The sequence below is a fragment of the Erpetoichthys calabaricus genome, chromosome 2 (genome assembly GCF_900747795.2).
Source record: "Erpetoichthys calabaricus chromosome 2, fErpCal1.3, whole genome shotgun sequence".
Lineage (NCBI taxonomy): Eukaryota > Metazoa > Chordata > Cladistia > Polypteriformes > Polypteridae > Erpetoichthys > Erpetoichthys calabaricus.
This window is the reverse complement of record NC_041395.2, coordinates 139,899,927-139,917,365: the sequence shown is the minus strand read 5'-3', so window position 1 is coordinate 139,917,365 and position 17,439 is coordinate 139,899,927. Positions and strand designations below refer to the sequence as shown.

Below are 17,439 nucleotides of genomic sequence, written 5' to 3'. Positions count from 1 at the left end.
ATCGTTATATTTTCATGTGGGATGCTCCTTTTAAAATATTTTTTTAACAATTGAGACTGCAATTAGGGCGGCACGGTGGCGCAGTGGGTAGCGCTGCTGCCTCGCAGTTGGGAGATCTGGGGACCTGGGTTCGATTCCCGGGTCCTCCCTGCGTGGAGTTTGCATGTTCTCCCCGTGTCTGCGTGGGTTTCCTCCGGGCGCTCCGGTTTCCTCCCACAGTCCAAAGACATGCAGGTTAGGTGGATTGGCGATTCTAAATTGGCCCTAGTGTGTGCTTGGTGTGTGGGTGTGTTTGTGTGTGTCCTGCGGTGGGTTGGCACCCTGCCCAGGATTGTTTCCTGCCTTGTGCCCTGTGTTGGCTGGGATTGGCTCCAGCAGACCCCTGTGACCCTGTGTTCGGATTCAGCGGGTTGGAAAATGGATGGATGGATGGACTGCAATTAACATGAACAACTGTCCTTATAACTTATTTTTTTCAAGATCCATAACACACAGACAGACAGAGCACTGCGTAATACAGAGACAGACAGGCAGAGATATACAAACAAACAGGGAAGGCACATGTACTGAAAGAAAAAAAAATCAACATGCGCGTTGTTTCTGCAGCACTGAATAAGCTCACCCGCTCTAACATCACCCCTCCCCCGATCTGGCTCTCTAAGTAACAGCGCAAGTACAGACGCAAACCAAGTGTAATCAAGAGTCCTGGTTCGATCCCCACTCACTCCTATATTTGCCGTTTTCAGTAGTAAGCTGCTCTTTTTGTTAATATTATACAGTACACACATGCACTTGATTTGTGTCTGTACTTGCGCTGTTACTTTACGTTTAAACTTTTGAAAAAGAGACAAATGTTTGTTTGCAGTGTTTGAATAAAGTTCCTGTCTCTCAACAACCTCCTGTGTTTCTGTGCAAATCGGTGACCCAAGCATGACAATATAAAAATAACCATATAAACATATGGTTTTTACTTCGCAGATTTTCACCTTTCGCGGGGGGTTCTGGAACGCAACCCCTGCGATGGAGGAGGGATCACTGTAGTCCAATAAAAAGAAGTGATAGTGGGGGATAAATTATTAATCAAATAAATGATTTCATTAAAACTAAAGTTAAAACTCACAGATAAGGAAACTGTTCTTTTAAAAAATTAGTTGAGTTCCTTTATCTTTGCTTCTCCCCTTTTCCTGACTGGACGTTGCAGGAGGAGAAGACGCCAAACTCTCTTAAACCGTGGGTCTGGGTCCCTGCTCCCCCAACAGCAGGGCTCCCCATCCGGACCCAGGCTCGGATCCTTACTGTCCATGGACCACCAGCAAGGCTCACCATCTGAACCTCTCTGACTCCTGCTGGCTTCCTGGACTTCCATGGAGAGTTGCTTGCACCACCTGATCACTCCAGCTCCCTGAATCACTTAACTTGAGTGATCCTCTAATACAGCCCCTGAACGTTGGCCAACTGCTTCCCTGAGGGCCTCTCCTTACGGCTGCATGCCCCCTCTCTCACTTGCTCATTTATTCTTGCATTCTCTCTCTCTCTCTCCATCCCCTCTTTTAACCTCCAGTTCCTTCTCTCTCCTGCTGATATATTATTTTTCTCATACCGGCTTATCCTTATAAGCGCCACAGCAGATGGCAATTGTTGTTGTGTTTTTAAATCTTTAACTATTTCAGCTTTGTGCACATCACACTCTTGACCTTTCTCAACCTTTCCTAAATAGCTGCACTGCAAATGTCAATGTAGTTGTAGCTCTAATTTTTTTTTTGATAGATTTTTTTTATTATTGAAAATGTATGCCAGAATTTCAAGTGAAATTATTGTATATGTAAACAATGCATGCTGTGTGCAAAGAAATTATTTAGATGATCATCAAAATGATTTGAACAAAAGGATTCAGATGTCACTTGACATAGCCTTGACTGTTTACTATTGAAAAAAATTTAGTGGCAGTGTTAAATATGCAAATGCCTACCTGGCTGTTATTTGAATATTACATACAACTATGCTATATTTTGAAGTTATTGACAGATACTATTATCATCCATCTCCAAAAATAAAAGTGGTTATTTCAACCCAGAAAAAATAAAAGGAAAGATATGAAGTTGTTTAGCCTTTGTGAAGTGTCTTATACTCTGTCATGTGTACTTATTTGGATAAAAAACAATTTAAAATAATACATCACCATGATAGGAATGAATATTTATATAAATGATTATTGCAAGCAATATTGTGACTTGCAGGAATGTGTTTTTGAAGTTATGTACAATATATGGTTGCTGTAAGAAAATGTATGTATTATAATGTGAAATACTTACCAAAATACATATTTTTAAATTTTCTTTTTTGTTATATATTAACTATTTAAGTAGTGCAGTATGAAATGTCTTATATTCTTAACTATTTAAATGCATTTTGGTAGCATGTCATATTTCAGATGCAATGATATGTGCTATTCAAGACCATACTGAGGGATTAAACATTTTATTTCCAATATTTTTTTAAATTAAGAAAAATGGTTTCAGAATGGGAGAAATTTTGTTTATCAAACAGCAGATACATATTTAATTCTAATTTAATATGATGTACATTTTTTGGTGTTTTCTTTTACAGAATATGAGTTAATTGCTTTCATTAGCCACATGGGAACATCCACGATGTGCGGACATTATGTATGCCATATAAAAAAGGAGGGCAGGTATGTTATTGATTGGGACACTCTTTGTATATATATATTTATAGATACTCTTTCAAATTATGATTTCAGGTAATGAGTAAGGTACCGTTTTAGCAATAAATAAGTGATAATTTTTGAGAGCAAATAGTAGTAACAGGATAAATTCTAAGGCATATACTGTATGTGCAGATTTAAAACATGGAAATTCAGTAATCATTTTTTACCCGCCAACACAATAACTTCATTCTCAGGTGACTTTAGAGACAATAGACCTTAATCATTAAGAAACATTATGTGTTGAATCCAGAAAGAATGAATCATTACTCTTAGTGTATGTCCCAAAGGCTTCTTTCCTCTGTGTCATGTTGAAGGTTATTTTTCTCTTTTGTGCTGGGAGTTATTAAGGGATTTGATAGAATGTAAAGAGTGAATAAAGTATTTATTAATATGAGCAGGAACAGCAGTTTTTATATGTATTTTTATTTTATTTTGTTTAATATTTTTGAAATCAAGATGATGTTTACACCGTAGGACTAAAAATATTGTTCATGCACTTCTTTTTCAATCAATTTTTTTTTAATATAATTTTATTAATTTTATTGTAATCATTCATACAAATCGATCAATTTTTACAAAAAATAGGATTGAAAAACAAGTCAACCCCCACCCCTGAGAGAGAGAGCATGGCCAACGGGGTAAAGCTTAAGGCTTGTAAACATGCCTAAATTGATGAGTTTAATAGGCCAGTAGAGATGAATGGAGAAGAAAAAGAAATGTGGAGATAATTGCTTCCTTGGTGCTTTAAGAGCTTATTCTAAAATTTTATTGATTATATCCTGCCAGGTTTTAAAAAAAATTCTGTACAGATCTTCTAACTGAATATTTGATTTTTTCCAGTTTCAAATAGTATAAAACATCGGTTACCCACTGACTTAAAAGAGGAAAGTTAGGATTCTTCCAGTTTAGCAAAATAAGTTTGCGTGCCAAAAGTGTAGTGAATGCAATCACAGTTTGTTTGTCCTTCTCCACTTTAAACCCATCTGGAAGAACACCAAACACAGCTGTTAATGGGTTAGGAGGGATTGTGACACCAAGGCTGTCTGAAAGGCACTTAAAAATTTTGGTCCAAAATGATGTTAATTTGGCGCAGGCCCAAAACATGTCACCAGTGAGGCTGGGACTTGATTGCAGCATTCGCAGGTTGGATCTGGCCCTGGAAACATTTTGGACAGTTTTAGGCGAGACAGATGTGCTCGATATATAACTTTGAGTTGAATAATTGCATGCTTTGCGCATATGGAGCTCGAGTGAAGTCTCTGCATTGCTACTTTCCACTCCCTTTTTGAGATAGATAGATAGATAGATAGATAGATAGATAGATAGATAGATAGATAGATGGATGGATGGATGGATGGATGGATGGATGGATGGATGGATAGATAGATAGATAGATAGATAGATAGATAGATAGATAGATAGATAGATAGATAGATAGATAGATAGATAGATAGATAGATAGATAGATAGATAGATAGATAGATAGATAGATAGATAGATAGATACTTTATTAATCCCAAGGGGAAATTCACATTGGCACAAAGCAGGGAATATAAAGAAGTACTGCAGGATTTTACTTCTATTGCGGACCAGGGGCCTCATGTATAAACGGTGCGTACGCACAGAAATGTTGCGTACGAACGTTTCCACGCTCACATTGATTCATATTGATTAAGAGATCTTTTTCCCATTGTCCTCTTGGATCTTTGAAAGGGAGGGACTGTAAAATAATTTTATATATTGCAGAGATGGTGTCTAAGTCCTTGAAATTGAGCAATATTTTTTCTAGCATGGATGAGGGTGCAAGAATAGGGAAAATTGAGCAGGTTCTGTTTAACAAAGTTCCTAATTTGAAGATAGTGAAAGAAATGTGTAGCTGGAAAGTTAAATTTGGAATGTAATTGTTCGTAAGATGCAAAGATGGTGTCTATATAAAGATCTGTGAGCATTTTAATCCCAAATTTTTTTAGATATTAAAAACTGCATATGTTTGCGAGGGTTGAAAGAGGTGGTTCTCTTGCAGAGGTGCCACTGATAAAAGCTTCTCCATCTTAAAATGCTTTCTACAGTGGTTCCATATTCTGAGTGAGTGAAGCACAATTGGGTTATTAGTATACAGTATTGCCGATACCTTGCATTTATTGTGGCACAAAGCAGGGAATATAAAGAAGTACTGCAGGATTTTACTTCTATTGTGGACCAGGGGCCTCATGTATAAACAGTGCGTACGCACAGAAATGTTGCGTACGAACGTTTCCACGCTCAAATCGCGATGTATAAAACCTAAACTTGGCATAAAGCCACGCACATTTCCACGGTAACTCAAACCCTGGCATACGCAAGTCCTCCGTTCGATTTTGCAGACTGGCGGCACCCAGCGTCAAAGCAGTGCTACTGTTCCTGTGTGGTTTCCCTTTCATTTTTAGAACGACATTACTGACGCAGCTGTATCATATACACTGAAACTAACTGCATATCGTTGATAAATTTAAGGCACCTGATTGTAATAAATTTGTAACAATATAATTGTGCACAGAATGGCCAAACTATTCCACTGCCATGGCTGCTTTAGCGTTGTTAGAGGACATCGCAAATGGAAGGATTAGAAGAGAACGCGTATTCAGAGATCATACGGATTTCTTGGCACATGATGATGACTGGCTACTAAGTTGGTTTAGATTTCCAAGAGCGATCCTCTTGGAGCTGTGTGCTGAACTGGCACCTGCTTTACAAAGGCAGACTTTGAGGAATTGTGCTCTACCTGCTCTTTGCAAGTTCTGTCCACTCTCGGATTTTTAGCCACAGGAGCTTTTCAGCGTGAACTGGCTGACCGATCCGGTATTTCTCAGTCATCACTGAGTCGTGCCATGCCACCTGTATGGGATGGTATTATCCGCTTGTCAAGCAGATATATCAGATTTCCGTACACTCTGGTTGAACAGGCAAACATCAAAACGCAATTTGCAGCAATGTCCAGTTTTCCAAATGTCATCAGAGCGGTCGACTGCACACACATTGCTATAAAGGCACCTTCACAGAATGAATTTGTTTATGTAAGTAGAAAGCATTTTCACTGTATTAATGTGCAAATCATCAGTGATGCGAAAATGCGCCTCACTAATGTTGTTGCGAGATGGTCTGGCTCAACTTATGATTCATTCATCCTGAGAAATAGTAGTGTGGGGAACAAACTTGAAAATGGTGCGGTGCGTGATGGCTGGCTTCTCGGTAAGATAAGACATTTATTACCTTTTAATCACAGTCATACATTATCTGTACGATGTAACCATATAACACGATTACTTAGGTGACAGTGGGTATCCGCTGAAGACGTGGCTCCTCACCCCTCTCGCCAACCCACTGACTGAACAAGAGCGACGTTATACTGACCTCTACTCTCGGGCTCGGGCGGTGGTAGAATGTACTATAGGACAACTTACTTTTCACGCTGATCGGGATTTATGTAGCGGAAGAACGTTGTGGTTTGCGTACGTACAGATTCCTGCATCTGGATTTTTCTGTGCGTACGCACATTCCCGCTTTTGTGCTTGCGCCATGTTATAGTGTGAGTTCTACACACGGCGTTATACATGAGGCCCCAGGCCTGTGTATGTTCATCTGTTTGTGTCCATGTTTTTATAGCTTGTATGTTTGCTGCCCAGTAATAAAACTGAAAGTTAGGTAGAGCCATGCCACCTTCTGCCTTAGGTCTTTGTAGGGTCGCTCTTTGGATACGTGGATGTTTTGAGTTCTAAATAAATTAGGTTATTGTTGAATCTAATTGCTTAAAAATTATTTATTGATGTATATTGGAATGTTTTGAAATAAAAAAAGAAGCTTAGGAAGAATATTCATCTTACAGTAACAACATTAATTCTTCCAGCTAGAGTGACATGAAGGGTTGATCATCTATGCAAGTCTTGCTTAATTTTTTCCATACAGACGTCGAAATTTTGTTGATAAAAAGCTTTGTGTTTACTTGCGGTGTTTACCCCATGGTATTTAAACTGATCTGCAATGATAAAAGGTAGGGTGTCTAATCTAATATTATATGCTTGAGAATTCACTGGAAAGAGTACACTTTTATTCAGATTAATTCTGAGACCAGAGATCTTTTGAAATTCTGTAAGTGCTGTTAAGACTGCAGGCACAGAATTTTGTGGGTCTGATATATACAGTACCATATCATCTGCATATAGAGAATTTTTCTGCTCCAGTCCTTCTCTGATAATCCCATTTATCTGATCAGCATTTCAACAGTGAACCGCCAGTGGTTCAGTGGCGATTGCAAATAGCAGTAGTGACAAGAGGCATCCTTGTCTGGTACCACATTCTAGTTTGTAGAATGAACAAATGTTGTTAATACAAACTGAAGCTTCTGGATTGGTATACAGTAGTTTGATCCATACACAAATGTTCGGGCCAAACCCAAATTTCTCTAATGTAGTGAAAAGGTATTTCTATTCAATCATGTCAGATGCTTTTTCTGCATCCAATGATAATAATATTTCTGGGGTGTTTGACTTTGTTGGTGAGTATATTACATTAAACAGGCGTCGAAGATTGGAGGATAAGTGTCGACCCTTGATAAATCCAGTTTGATCTTGTGATATTACCGAAGGCAGCACTTTCTCCATCCTTCTAGCTATGATTTTTGAGAGTATCTTAACATCATTATTCAGAAGTGAAATTGGTCTGTATGATGCACATTGTAACAAGTCCTTATTTCTTTAGGAAAGATGGTGATTAATGCTTGGTGAAAAGTTTGAGGTAGAATTTGATTGTCTCTAGCTTCTGTAAATGTTGCTTGTAGGAGGGGAGCTAGCTCAACGAAAGATTTCTTATAAAATTCTGCAGGGTAGCCATCAGGGCCTGCTGCTTTCCCGCCTTGAAGTGACTTTATAGCATCTAGTAATTATGATAGCGCCAGAGGTTTATCCAGTTCCTCCGCACTAAAAGTATCTATTTGTGGTAACTGTAATGTATCCAGAAATGCATTAGATTGTGTGTTGTCTTCTTTAAACTCAGTAGAATATAAGGATTTATAGTAGTCTCTAAATATGTGCATTATATTTTTATGGTCAATGATTTCATTTCCGTTCGTGTTGGTGATTACTGGGATTGCATTGCGAACTTCTTGCTTGTGGATTTGTTGACCTTAAAGCTTATTAGCTTTCTCTCCGTGTTCATAGTAATGATGTCTGGATTTATAAATTAGTTTTTCAGTTTCTTTAGTTGTCAAGAGGTTGAGTTCTGAATGCAGAGCCTGCCTTTTCCTATGTAGAGCCTCGCTTGGAAGCCTGGCATGTTCTTCATCTATTCTAGTAATTTCGCTTTTTAGTTCTGATACTTTCTTGGTTTCTAATTTATTCCTGTGGGAAAGATATGAAATAATCTGTCCTCTTAAGAAGGCCTTTAGAGTTTCCCAGAGTATTCCTGCAGAAACCTCTGAGGATGTATTTGTCTCTAGTAAGAAACTGATTGATTTGTTTGGATATAAATTCTGTGCAGTTCTCGTCTGCTAATAGAAGCGGGTTAAGACGCCATCTACGAGGTGAGTGTGTGGGGCATAGTGACTTTAGCTGCAAGATCAGAGGTGCATGGTCGGAAATAACATCATACTTGCAAGATTTAATCGTAGGCAAGAAATTATTATCTATAAAGAAATAATCTATTCTTGAGTAGCAATGATGTACTGGTGAGTAGAAAGAATATGTTCTTGAGTTTTGGTTTAGAAACCTCCAGGGGTCTGATAAGTTGTGGTCAGTTACAAACTGTGTAATTATCTTTGCAGTGTTAGATGCCATCCCCCCTGTGACAGGAGTCCTATCTAAGAGTGGATTTAAAACACAATTAAAGTCCCCAGCCATTATAATTTTATGAGTGTTCACATTGGGGATGGATGCAAATACGTTTTGTATGAATTCCTTATCATCGACATTAGGTGCGTAAACATTTATCAAAATAATTTTACAGTTAAATAAGTTGCCCATGACCATCACATATCTCCCTTCCGGATTAGATACTACATCTGATGCTACAAATGAGACTGTTCTATGTATGAGAATTCCCACACCTCTAGTTTTCTTTGTAAAGCTAGAATGGAACATTTGGCCAGCCCAGTCCTTTTGCAGACGGAACTGATCCTTGTTTAGTAAGTGGGTCTCCTGTAAAAATACTATTTTACCGTTTAAACCTGTTAGGTGAGAGAGTACTTTCTTTCTCTTTAATTCGTGATTCAGGCCTTTAACATTCCAGCTCACAAAGTTAAGTGTCCCATCATGAAGATATTGATTCTGAGTTTTTGATGTCATTTTATAGTCTTAACTGGAAGTGAGACAGCTTTAACCTTAATTTCCTATTTCCCCAAGAGTTATTGCCATGCAGCCTATTGTTACGTTGGTAGTTATAATTATAAGGATTAAAAGGATAGATTAGATATAGCCTGCTCTCTTTCTCTCCCCCCCTTATCCCCCCACCCCCCCATTTTGCCTCCCCACGTGAGGCTGGACCCCACTTCCAAAGTCTCGGTCCTCTGACATACCTAGAGACAGAGCACGTCCAAAGCAAAACAAGCCCCCACGCAGCAGCGTTGTAGGATTAAAAAGTAGAGATATCTATTGCCAATATAGTGTAAATACTATATGCCTAAAATATAATCATTAACAAACTATGATTATATATAATCACTAGCAAAATACCCGCGCTTCGCAGTGGAGAAGTAGTGTGTTAAAGAGGTTATGTAAACATATATATACATAAACATATATACATATATATATATACATATACACATCCACATATATATATACATATATCAACATATATATACACATACAGACACATATACAGTATTTTGCGCACTATAAGGCGCACTTAAAAGCCTTTAATTTTCTCAAAAATCCACGGTGCGCCTTTAAATTCGGTGCGCCTTATGTGTGCACTGAGTTCCAAAATCTGTAAAAATGTTGTTGTGCATTTTAGTAAGCGCTCTGCTTGATTGACTGTCAGACCATTTCCTGCCGACATAGGGACGTAGTAATACGTACACTATGAACGCTGGCAGCGATAAACCAATTGCAGAACATTACGTAAAGCCACGTACACTTACCTCCGCCACGCCTACGGCAGGTAGGTATATTGTACTACTGGTGCACTGCGAAACCACATTTGTTTGGCTAAGGACCCTGAAAATGGCATCAGAGAAGAGACATGCTTAAGATGCACAATTCAAACTACAGGCTATCAGTTACGCGGTTGTAAATGGGAATAGAGCAGCAGCGAGAGAATTTAAAATCAATGAATCTATGGTTCGGAAGTGGAGGAAGCAGGAGAATGAATTGCGCCAAGTTAAAAAGACAAAAAAGAGTTTCCGCGGGAACAAGGCGAGGTGGCCAGAGTTGGAAGACCAACTTGAACAATGGATTCTTGAACAAAGAGCAGCCGGGAGAAGCGTCTCTACAGTCACCATTCGACTGAAGGCAATAACGATAGCACAAGACATGAAGCTCGAGCACTTTCAAGGAGGTCCGTCTTGGTGCTTTCGTTTTATGAAAAGGCGCCATCTCGCCATCCGCGCACGAACTACCGTGGCGCAGCAACTGCCAGCGGATTACAAAGAAAAGCTGACCATCTTCCGCACCTACTGCAGCAACAAGATTACCGACAAAAAAATCCAGCCCAACCACATCACCAACATGGACGAGGTCCCTCTCACTTTTGACATCCCCGTGAACCATACTGTGGAGAAAAAGGGGACCAGCACGGTATCCATACGCACCACGGGGCATGAGAAATCGGCTTTCACTGTTGTTCTTGGTTGCCACGGTAATGGACAGAAACTACCACCTATGGTCATTTTTAAGAGGAAGACGCTGCCAAAAGAAAAGTTTCCAGCCGGAGTCATCGTTAAGACCAATCCAAAGGGCTGGATGGACGAGGAGAAAATGAGAGAGTGGCTGAGAGAGGTGTATGTGAAGAAACCGGGTGGGTTTTTCCATGCATCACCGTCTTTGTTGATCTGCGACTCCATGCGTGCCCATATCACCGCTACTGTGAAAAAACAAGTGAAGCAAATGAATACGGAGCTTGCCATCATTCCAGGAGGATTAACAAAAGAACTCCAACCGCTGGACATCGGTGTAAACAGGGCGTTCAAAGTGAAGATGCGAGCGTCATGGGAGCGATGGATGAGAGACGGCGAACACACCTTTACTAAGACTGGAAGGCAGCGCCGGGTGAGTTACGCCACCATATGTGAATGGATTGTGGATGCCTGGGCTAAGGTGTCTGCTTCGACTGTTGTCCGAGCTTACGCGAAAGCTGGAATCATTGCTGAACAGCCACCCGGCAACGAGACTGATTCCGACAATGACGAGAGGGAACCCGGCATGTTTGATGGCGAACTTGCCCATCTGTTCAATTCAGATACAGAAGGTGAGGACTTCGATGGATTTGTGACAACAAACTGATCAAAAAACAATGTGAGTGTATTTTTAAATACGTAGTAGAATAAGGTTTAACTAAACTCATTGTTTTGCTTCTGTTACCTTGTTTTTGCATGCGCCGAATAATACGGTGCGCCTTATGTATGGCTTAAGTACAGAAATAAGCCCCGCAATTGAGAGTGCGCCTTTCAATCCAGTGCGCCTTATGGTGCGCAAAATACTGTATACAAATACATATTTGTATATCTACATATATATATACACATATATACATATACATATTTGTATATCTACATATATATACACATATATACATATACATACATATCTACCTACATACATACACATATATCTATCTATCTATATATATATATATACACATACATACATATCTATCTATATATATATATATATAGCTGATTACCCAGTGGATTCGCTCACTGAGTGCAAGAGAAAAAAATAAAATGTATGTATAAAATAAGTTTAATTGCCAAATTTATTTTTCCACAAATAAAGGGCACTTACAATAACATAGAAATCAATATAAACAACATTAACATCATTATCATATGAGAATATGAAGTAATATATAAGAAGCACATTGCATATAAATATAAATTATTAAACAGTAAAATGTTCTTCTATAATACGCTACCGTGGCTATTCGTTTGTCTGTCCAGGATTTTAAATCACCTGTAGCTCGCAAACCGTTTCACCTATTGACTTGAAATTTGGTACACATATACTACGTCACGTCTACTATTCGCTTTCCCACACATATGAATAAATATATATATATATATATATATATATATATACACATACATATACACACACATACACATATATACATATACATACATAGTGCGTTGCAACACGGGCTGCGATTGTTACATGGGAGGGAGAGGACAAATCACAGCTTCCCGCTTTCTAATCGGGCTTGTGATTGCTGCTTTGACGGATGCCCAGATCCCACAGTATTTCCCCTTAGGAGAGGCGTTAGGCAAGTGTAATTGAATAGCGGTGCTGCAAGTTATTGCTCTTTTTATCTTTATTTTATTTTATTGTAGAGTCAACTCACAGCTGCGCGCACCAGTGCGTGCGTGGCGGATGCGTACGGCTGACGTTTTCATTGTCTACCACCTCCGCTAATCATTCTTGAGGCAGATTGAAGACTTAAGTGCCAGCTTAACTGAAAAATTAAAGAAAACATACTAAGTTTTAAAACAAATCAGTTTTAACGGGAAAAGATGCCGACGAAAGAAGAGAAGCAGCGGGACGCTAGGGTGAAGAGCTGCTCATTAAGCAGCAAGCGCATCAACCTCTGAGCAAACGAATGGTAAATGTACAGAGAAAGAGGATAAATACTATGAATGGTCATGTGAAGTATATTCACTCCACGTTATAGTGCAGTGCACTGTTACTGGTATTTTGATAAAAGAATCCGAATAACATATAAGAAGCATATAAATTATTAAACAGTAAAACATTAACATTTAAGAAGTAAAGATACATTGAGTACTACTGTAGTGCTTTCGGGTATAGTACATTTTTTGTTTGCCCATTACATGCATAAATGTATACATTTTTTGGTGTACCTACCCAAGAACACGCGACATGACCCGGCAGTTAAAAATTTATCGCTCCAGCAATTTTAACTCTGTTACAAAGTCATCTAATATGGTATTGCAAACGGCAGCGGGAGCGTTTCTATAAACTCAATTTAAACTTACTGTTTACACCGTGCTTTGAAGATGCACATAGTATGCGACACGTGTTTCGCCGTAATTGTGGGCTCATTAGGAGTACACAGTCACTGCACTCCCTTACTGGAATCGATCCTTGGACGTAGAGGCGAAGCCCCTAACATTGTGCTACGGCGTGTGGTTCATTCATTTGACAGCATGTAGATCGGGGTAATTACATTGCAGGCATTCGTAGTCTGATTCACAATCTGATTGTATGGGTGGTTACCTACCAGGTAACGCTTGTGGTTGGTGAGCAAGTCGGCTAACTTCTGCTACGGTGCCCTCTTTCAGTTGCGAGAAGCAGATCATACAATGGTTGAAATAGTTTAATATATATAGCAAAATCACCGCGCTTCGCAGGGGCGAATATGGTATTGCAAACGGCAGCGTTTCTATAAACTTAATTTGAAGTTACGGTTTATACCGTGCTTTGTTTCATATTCTTTTCCTACTTTATCAATTGTGTAATGTGTTTTTTGAACAGGTTTGATTCATGGAAGTGATCACTCTTGCTGCGTTCAGTCACTTAACGTGAGCCGCTCTCTTGTGTGATGTTGCGATGTCCACGGGTTTATTTAATGTTAGCTAAGACCCGGCAGTTAAAAGTTTCTCGCTACAGCAATTTTAACTCTGTTACAAAGTGATGCAAACTCTCGTTTATACCTCGTGTCTTCTCATTAAACTTGTATCTCGCGAATATGGCATTGCAAACGGCAGCGGGAGCGTTTCTATAAAGTTAATTTAAGGTTAGGTTTATACCGTGCTTTTTTATACCTCGTGTCTTCTCATTAAACTTGTATCTCGCGAATATGGTATTGCAAACGGCAGCGGTAGCGTTTCTATAAAGTTAATTTAGACTTACGGTTTACACCATGCTTTTTTATACCTCGTGTCTTATGAAGATGCTTGTATGCGTCACTCACTCGCTTCTTATTGTTTCGCTGCCTTGTCAATTGTGTAATGAGTGTTTTCTTCAGCGCTCTTTGGGGCTCCTCCTTCTTTTCTACGTACTGAGTTCACAGTCAGTTCACGTGATTACGTGGGAGGCGTGATGACGCGACACGCAACTCAGTCTCCTACGGCCATCTTGCTGCCTTCCATTACAGTATATGGACAAAAAAGAGGTTCCAGTTATGACCATTACGCGTATAATTTTGAAATGAAACCTGCCTAACTTTTGTAAGTAAGCTGTAAGGAATGAGCCTGCCAAATTTCAGCCTTCCACCTACACGGGAAGTTGGACAATTAGTGATGAGTGAGTCAGTCAGTCAGTGAGTGAGTGAGTCAGTCAGTCAGTCAGTGAGGGCTTTGCCTTTTATTATTATAGATTAACAAACTATAAGCATAAAATATATAATATAATCTTCAGCAATCTTAAAGTAATAAGATAATAAACCCAGGGGATGGTGTTAGAAAGTGGTCCAGGATAAGTATAGTAAGTCTTAATGCAATGATAACAATAAACCAAGGGTATGATGTTAAACAGTCTCCTTTAGGGTAGTAAGAAAAAAAAAAGTTAATTTCTTTCACACACACGTCAATAACTATAATTAAAACATAAACAGAAAGCGTCCGAGTAATGAAAAGGATGTATAATTATAATACCCGTATCATTACAAGTGGATCAGACAGCAGGTGATATCTCCTTGCCATGCCATGACAGGATGCACTTATTGTGTTTCAGAATAGTGTCGGGATCAGCTTTCTTAATTCCTTTTCTGCTTCCTCTTTGCTGGAAAAGACGTAGTGTTGGCCTTTCGCATCTACTTTCAGTTTGGCAGGGTACAAGAGGCTGTATTTGATATCGGCTTGCTGTAACCACTGTTTAATGTTGTAGAAGGCTGCATGTTTAGCAGCTGTTGCAGGAGAGAAATCAGGGAAAATATGAATGTGGTTATTTTCAAATATAATCTCTTGCTTGCGTCTGAGGAGTGCCATCACATCTAGCTTACATAATAATCTCTCGAAGCGGATAATAAAAGACCTAGGTCTAAAGGTATTTGATCAGCGTATGCGATAAGCTGCTGCTATCTCGGCATCTGATTTAAAGTCCTCTCCAATTATTTCAGAGAATAGTTCAGCTGCGAGTTTTCTGGGTTTGGACTTTCACGATTCTCAGGTATTTTTTTTACCTTTATTTTACATACAACCTGTATCTGATTGCTACGCCTATATAGGAAGCGGTTTAAAAAACTTGGTAAGTGTAAATAAAAAACATCTTAGAAAAGGATATGCATTTAATATAAAATAAAGATCAAATTTAGTAAAGATAAGTAAATGGAAGCAGGAATTTGACTTGCTCTTACTACTTTTCAGTCTTCTTGGCCATAGTAGCACATATTTTTTAAAATTTTCCCTTTTATATTTTATTATTATTAAATCCATGTAGTTCTCCATGTTATCAAATGTGACACATTCCAGTAACCTTATTATCAACCATTTTTCATTGTTCTTTGTTCCTTTTACATATATTTGATGATGGTGTCATCTATGATTGACATAGAGTGACATACAAAAGATCATTTGAGCTTGTGAAGTGTAGTCTGAACATCCTCTGACAGGTCACATTCTAAATTCTAAATTGCATTACATTTAATTTATTTCCTTTTCTTATTAAATAATAAAACGTTCACTTTGCAATATTCTGATTCTTTCCTCCCAAAGAATCAAATTTGACTGCATGAAGTTAAAATAAAGCTTGCAGTAATAGGTCGCCATTGGATAAAGTGGGTCTGAAAATGTCTTACTTTAAACATACAGGTTGTGTTGAAAGGTCATATATTACATAAGTGCTGACAGTCATTTATGTAGATGTAAATTGTTAAAAGCACAATGTACGGTTAAGGACATTATATAAAATACATTTTTGTGATGTTGGCTGGAAACCCTCATTCATTTGAATATTTTTGTTCTATCATTATTTGATTAGAAACGTGACAAATACTGTATGCATGAATAAATAGAACAAAGTAATTTTAAAAATCTAAATAAATGTAGCAGTATTCAAAAGTGTGAAAAATTGCCTGGCTTACACCCAAGGGGGCCAAAATTTTTACTAATGGTACTAGGAATTTTGTTGCTAGCAATTTGCTCAAATTATATAGCTAATCAATAAAAATACAATACATAGTAATTAATTACACTAGCAGAAACTAATAAATGAATGTAATTTGTGCATTCACAGTGATCAGCCTGACAACAACCTGCTATTTCATATGAATGATATGTAAAAATGTTTAATTGTGTGCACAGTTCAAGAAATGACTGTAATTTCCAGTACTGTTAAAATTTTATAAGAGGGTGCATATTTTTATAGCATTTCATAGACAGGAAAGAATTATATAAATATTTTATCCAGTTTTATATTACCGCTTATAATATTTTATAATTAAATCAATATTTTTATAATTGAATCAATCCACTTGCCACTTAGACCCTGCCCCTACTTTACTGATTATGGCTTATACTGATAAAATTTTCACTCCCATTTCTCACTTTATCAATTGTAGTTTCCACACCTGTGTTGTTCCAAGTGATTTAAAAACTGCTGCTGTAACCCCTGTCTTAAAACAACCTGGCTTAGATCCGTTACAGCTAAAATTTTATTGCCCAATATCTAATCCTCCATTTATGGCTAAGATCTTAGAAAAGGTTGATGCTGCTCAACTTAATGATTATTTAAACTTGCATGACTTGCTTGAGCCTTTTCAGTCTGGATTCAGAGCCCTACATAGCAGTGAACTGCTGTACATAGATAGATAGACAGACAGACAGACAGACAGACAGACAGACAGACAGACAGACAGACAGACAGACAGACAGACAGACAGACAGATAGATAGATAGATAGATAGATAGATAGATAGATAGATAGATAGATAGATAGATAGATAGATAGATAGATAGATAGATAATTTATTAATCCCAATGGGAAATTCACATGCTCCAGCAGCAGCATACTGATAAACAAAATATTCAATTAAAGAGTGATACCAATGCAGGTATACTTACAGACAATAACTTTGAATAATGTTAACGTTTACCCCCCCGGGTGGAACTGAAGAGTCGCATACTTACTTATAACCACAGATTCTGGGATGGCCGCTATTCTAGTTCTCCTTGACTTAAGTGCAGCATTTGATACAGTTAACCAAGACATTTTACTGTCCCGACTTCCAGCTATTGGTATCTCTGGTGCTGCTCTTTCTTGGTTCACATTATACCTCACTGATCACCAGTATTATATCTTCTTTAGGGAACACACATCTGCCACTACTTCACTCACACAAGGTTTCCCTCAAGGGTCAGTTCTAGGTCCAATTCTCTTTAACATCTGTATACTCCCATTTGGTGAGATTATTCGTCAGTATGGTCTAAGCTTCCACTGCTATGCCGATGACACACAACTTTATATAAGTGTTGATGCAACTGCAACATCTTCACCTGTTTCACTGACTGATTGCATTCGGGAAATCAATAAATTGGATGACAGGTACCGTATTTTTTGCACCATAAG

At 38.3% G+C, this 17,439-nt stretch overlaps 1 protein-coding gene across 3 annotated transcripts in view; it reads left to right on the top strand.

The window, feature by feature from the left end:
• The window catches only part of usp13 (ubiquitin specific peptidase 13), a 355,954-nt gene that overhangs the window by 304,454 nt on the left and 34,061 nt on the right, over positions 1–17,439 (top strand). For all 3 annotated transcript variants that reach the window (XM_051923946.1, XM_051923945.1, XM_051923944.1), the window contains one exon: positions 2,608–2,692. In XM_051923946.1, the coding sequence (XP_051779906.1) occupies positions 2,608–2,692 (85 nt within the window). The remainder of the gene's footprint in view (positions 1–2,607; positions 2,693–17,439) is intronic.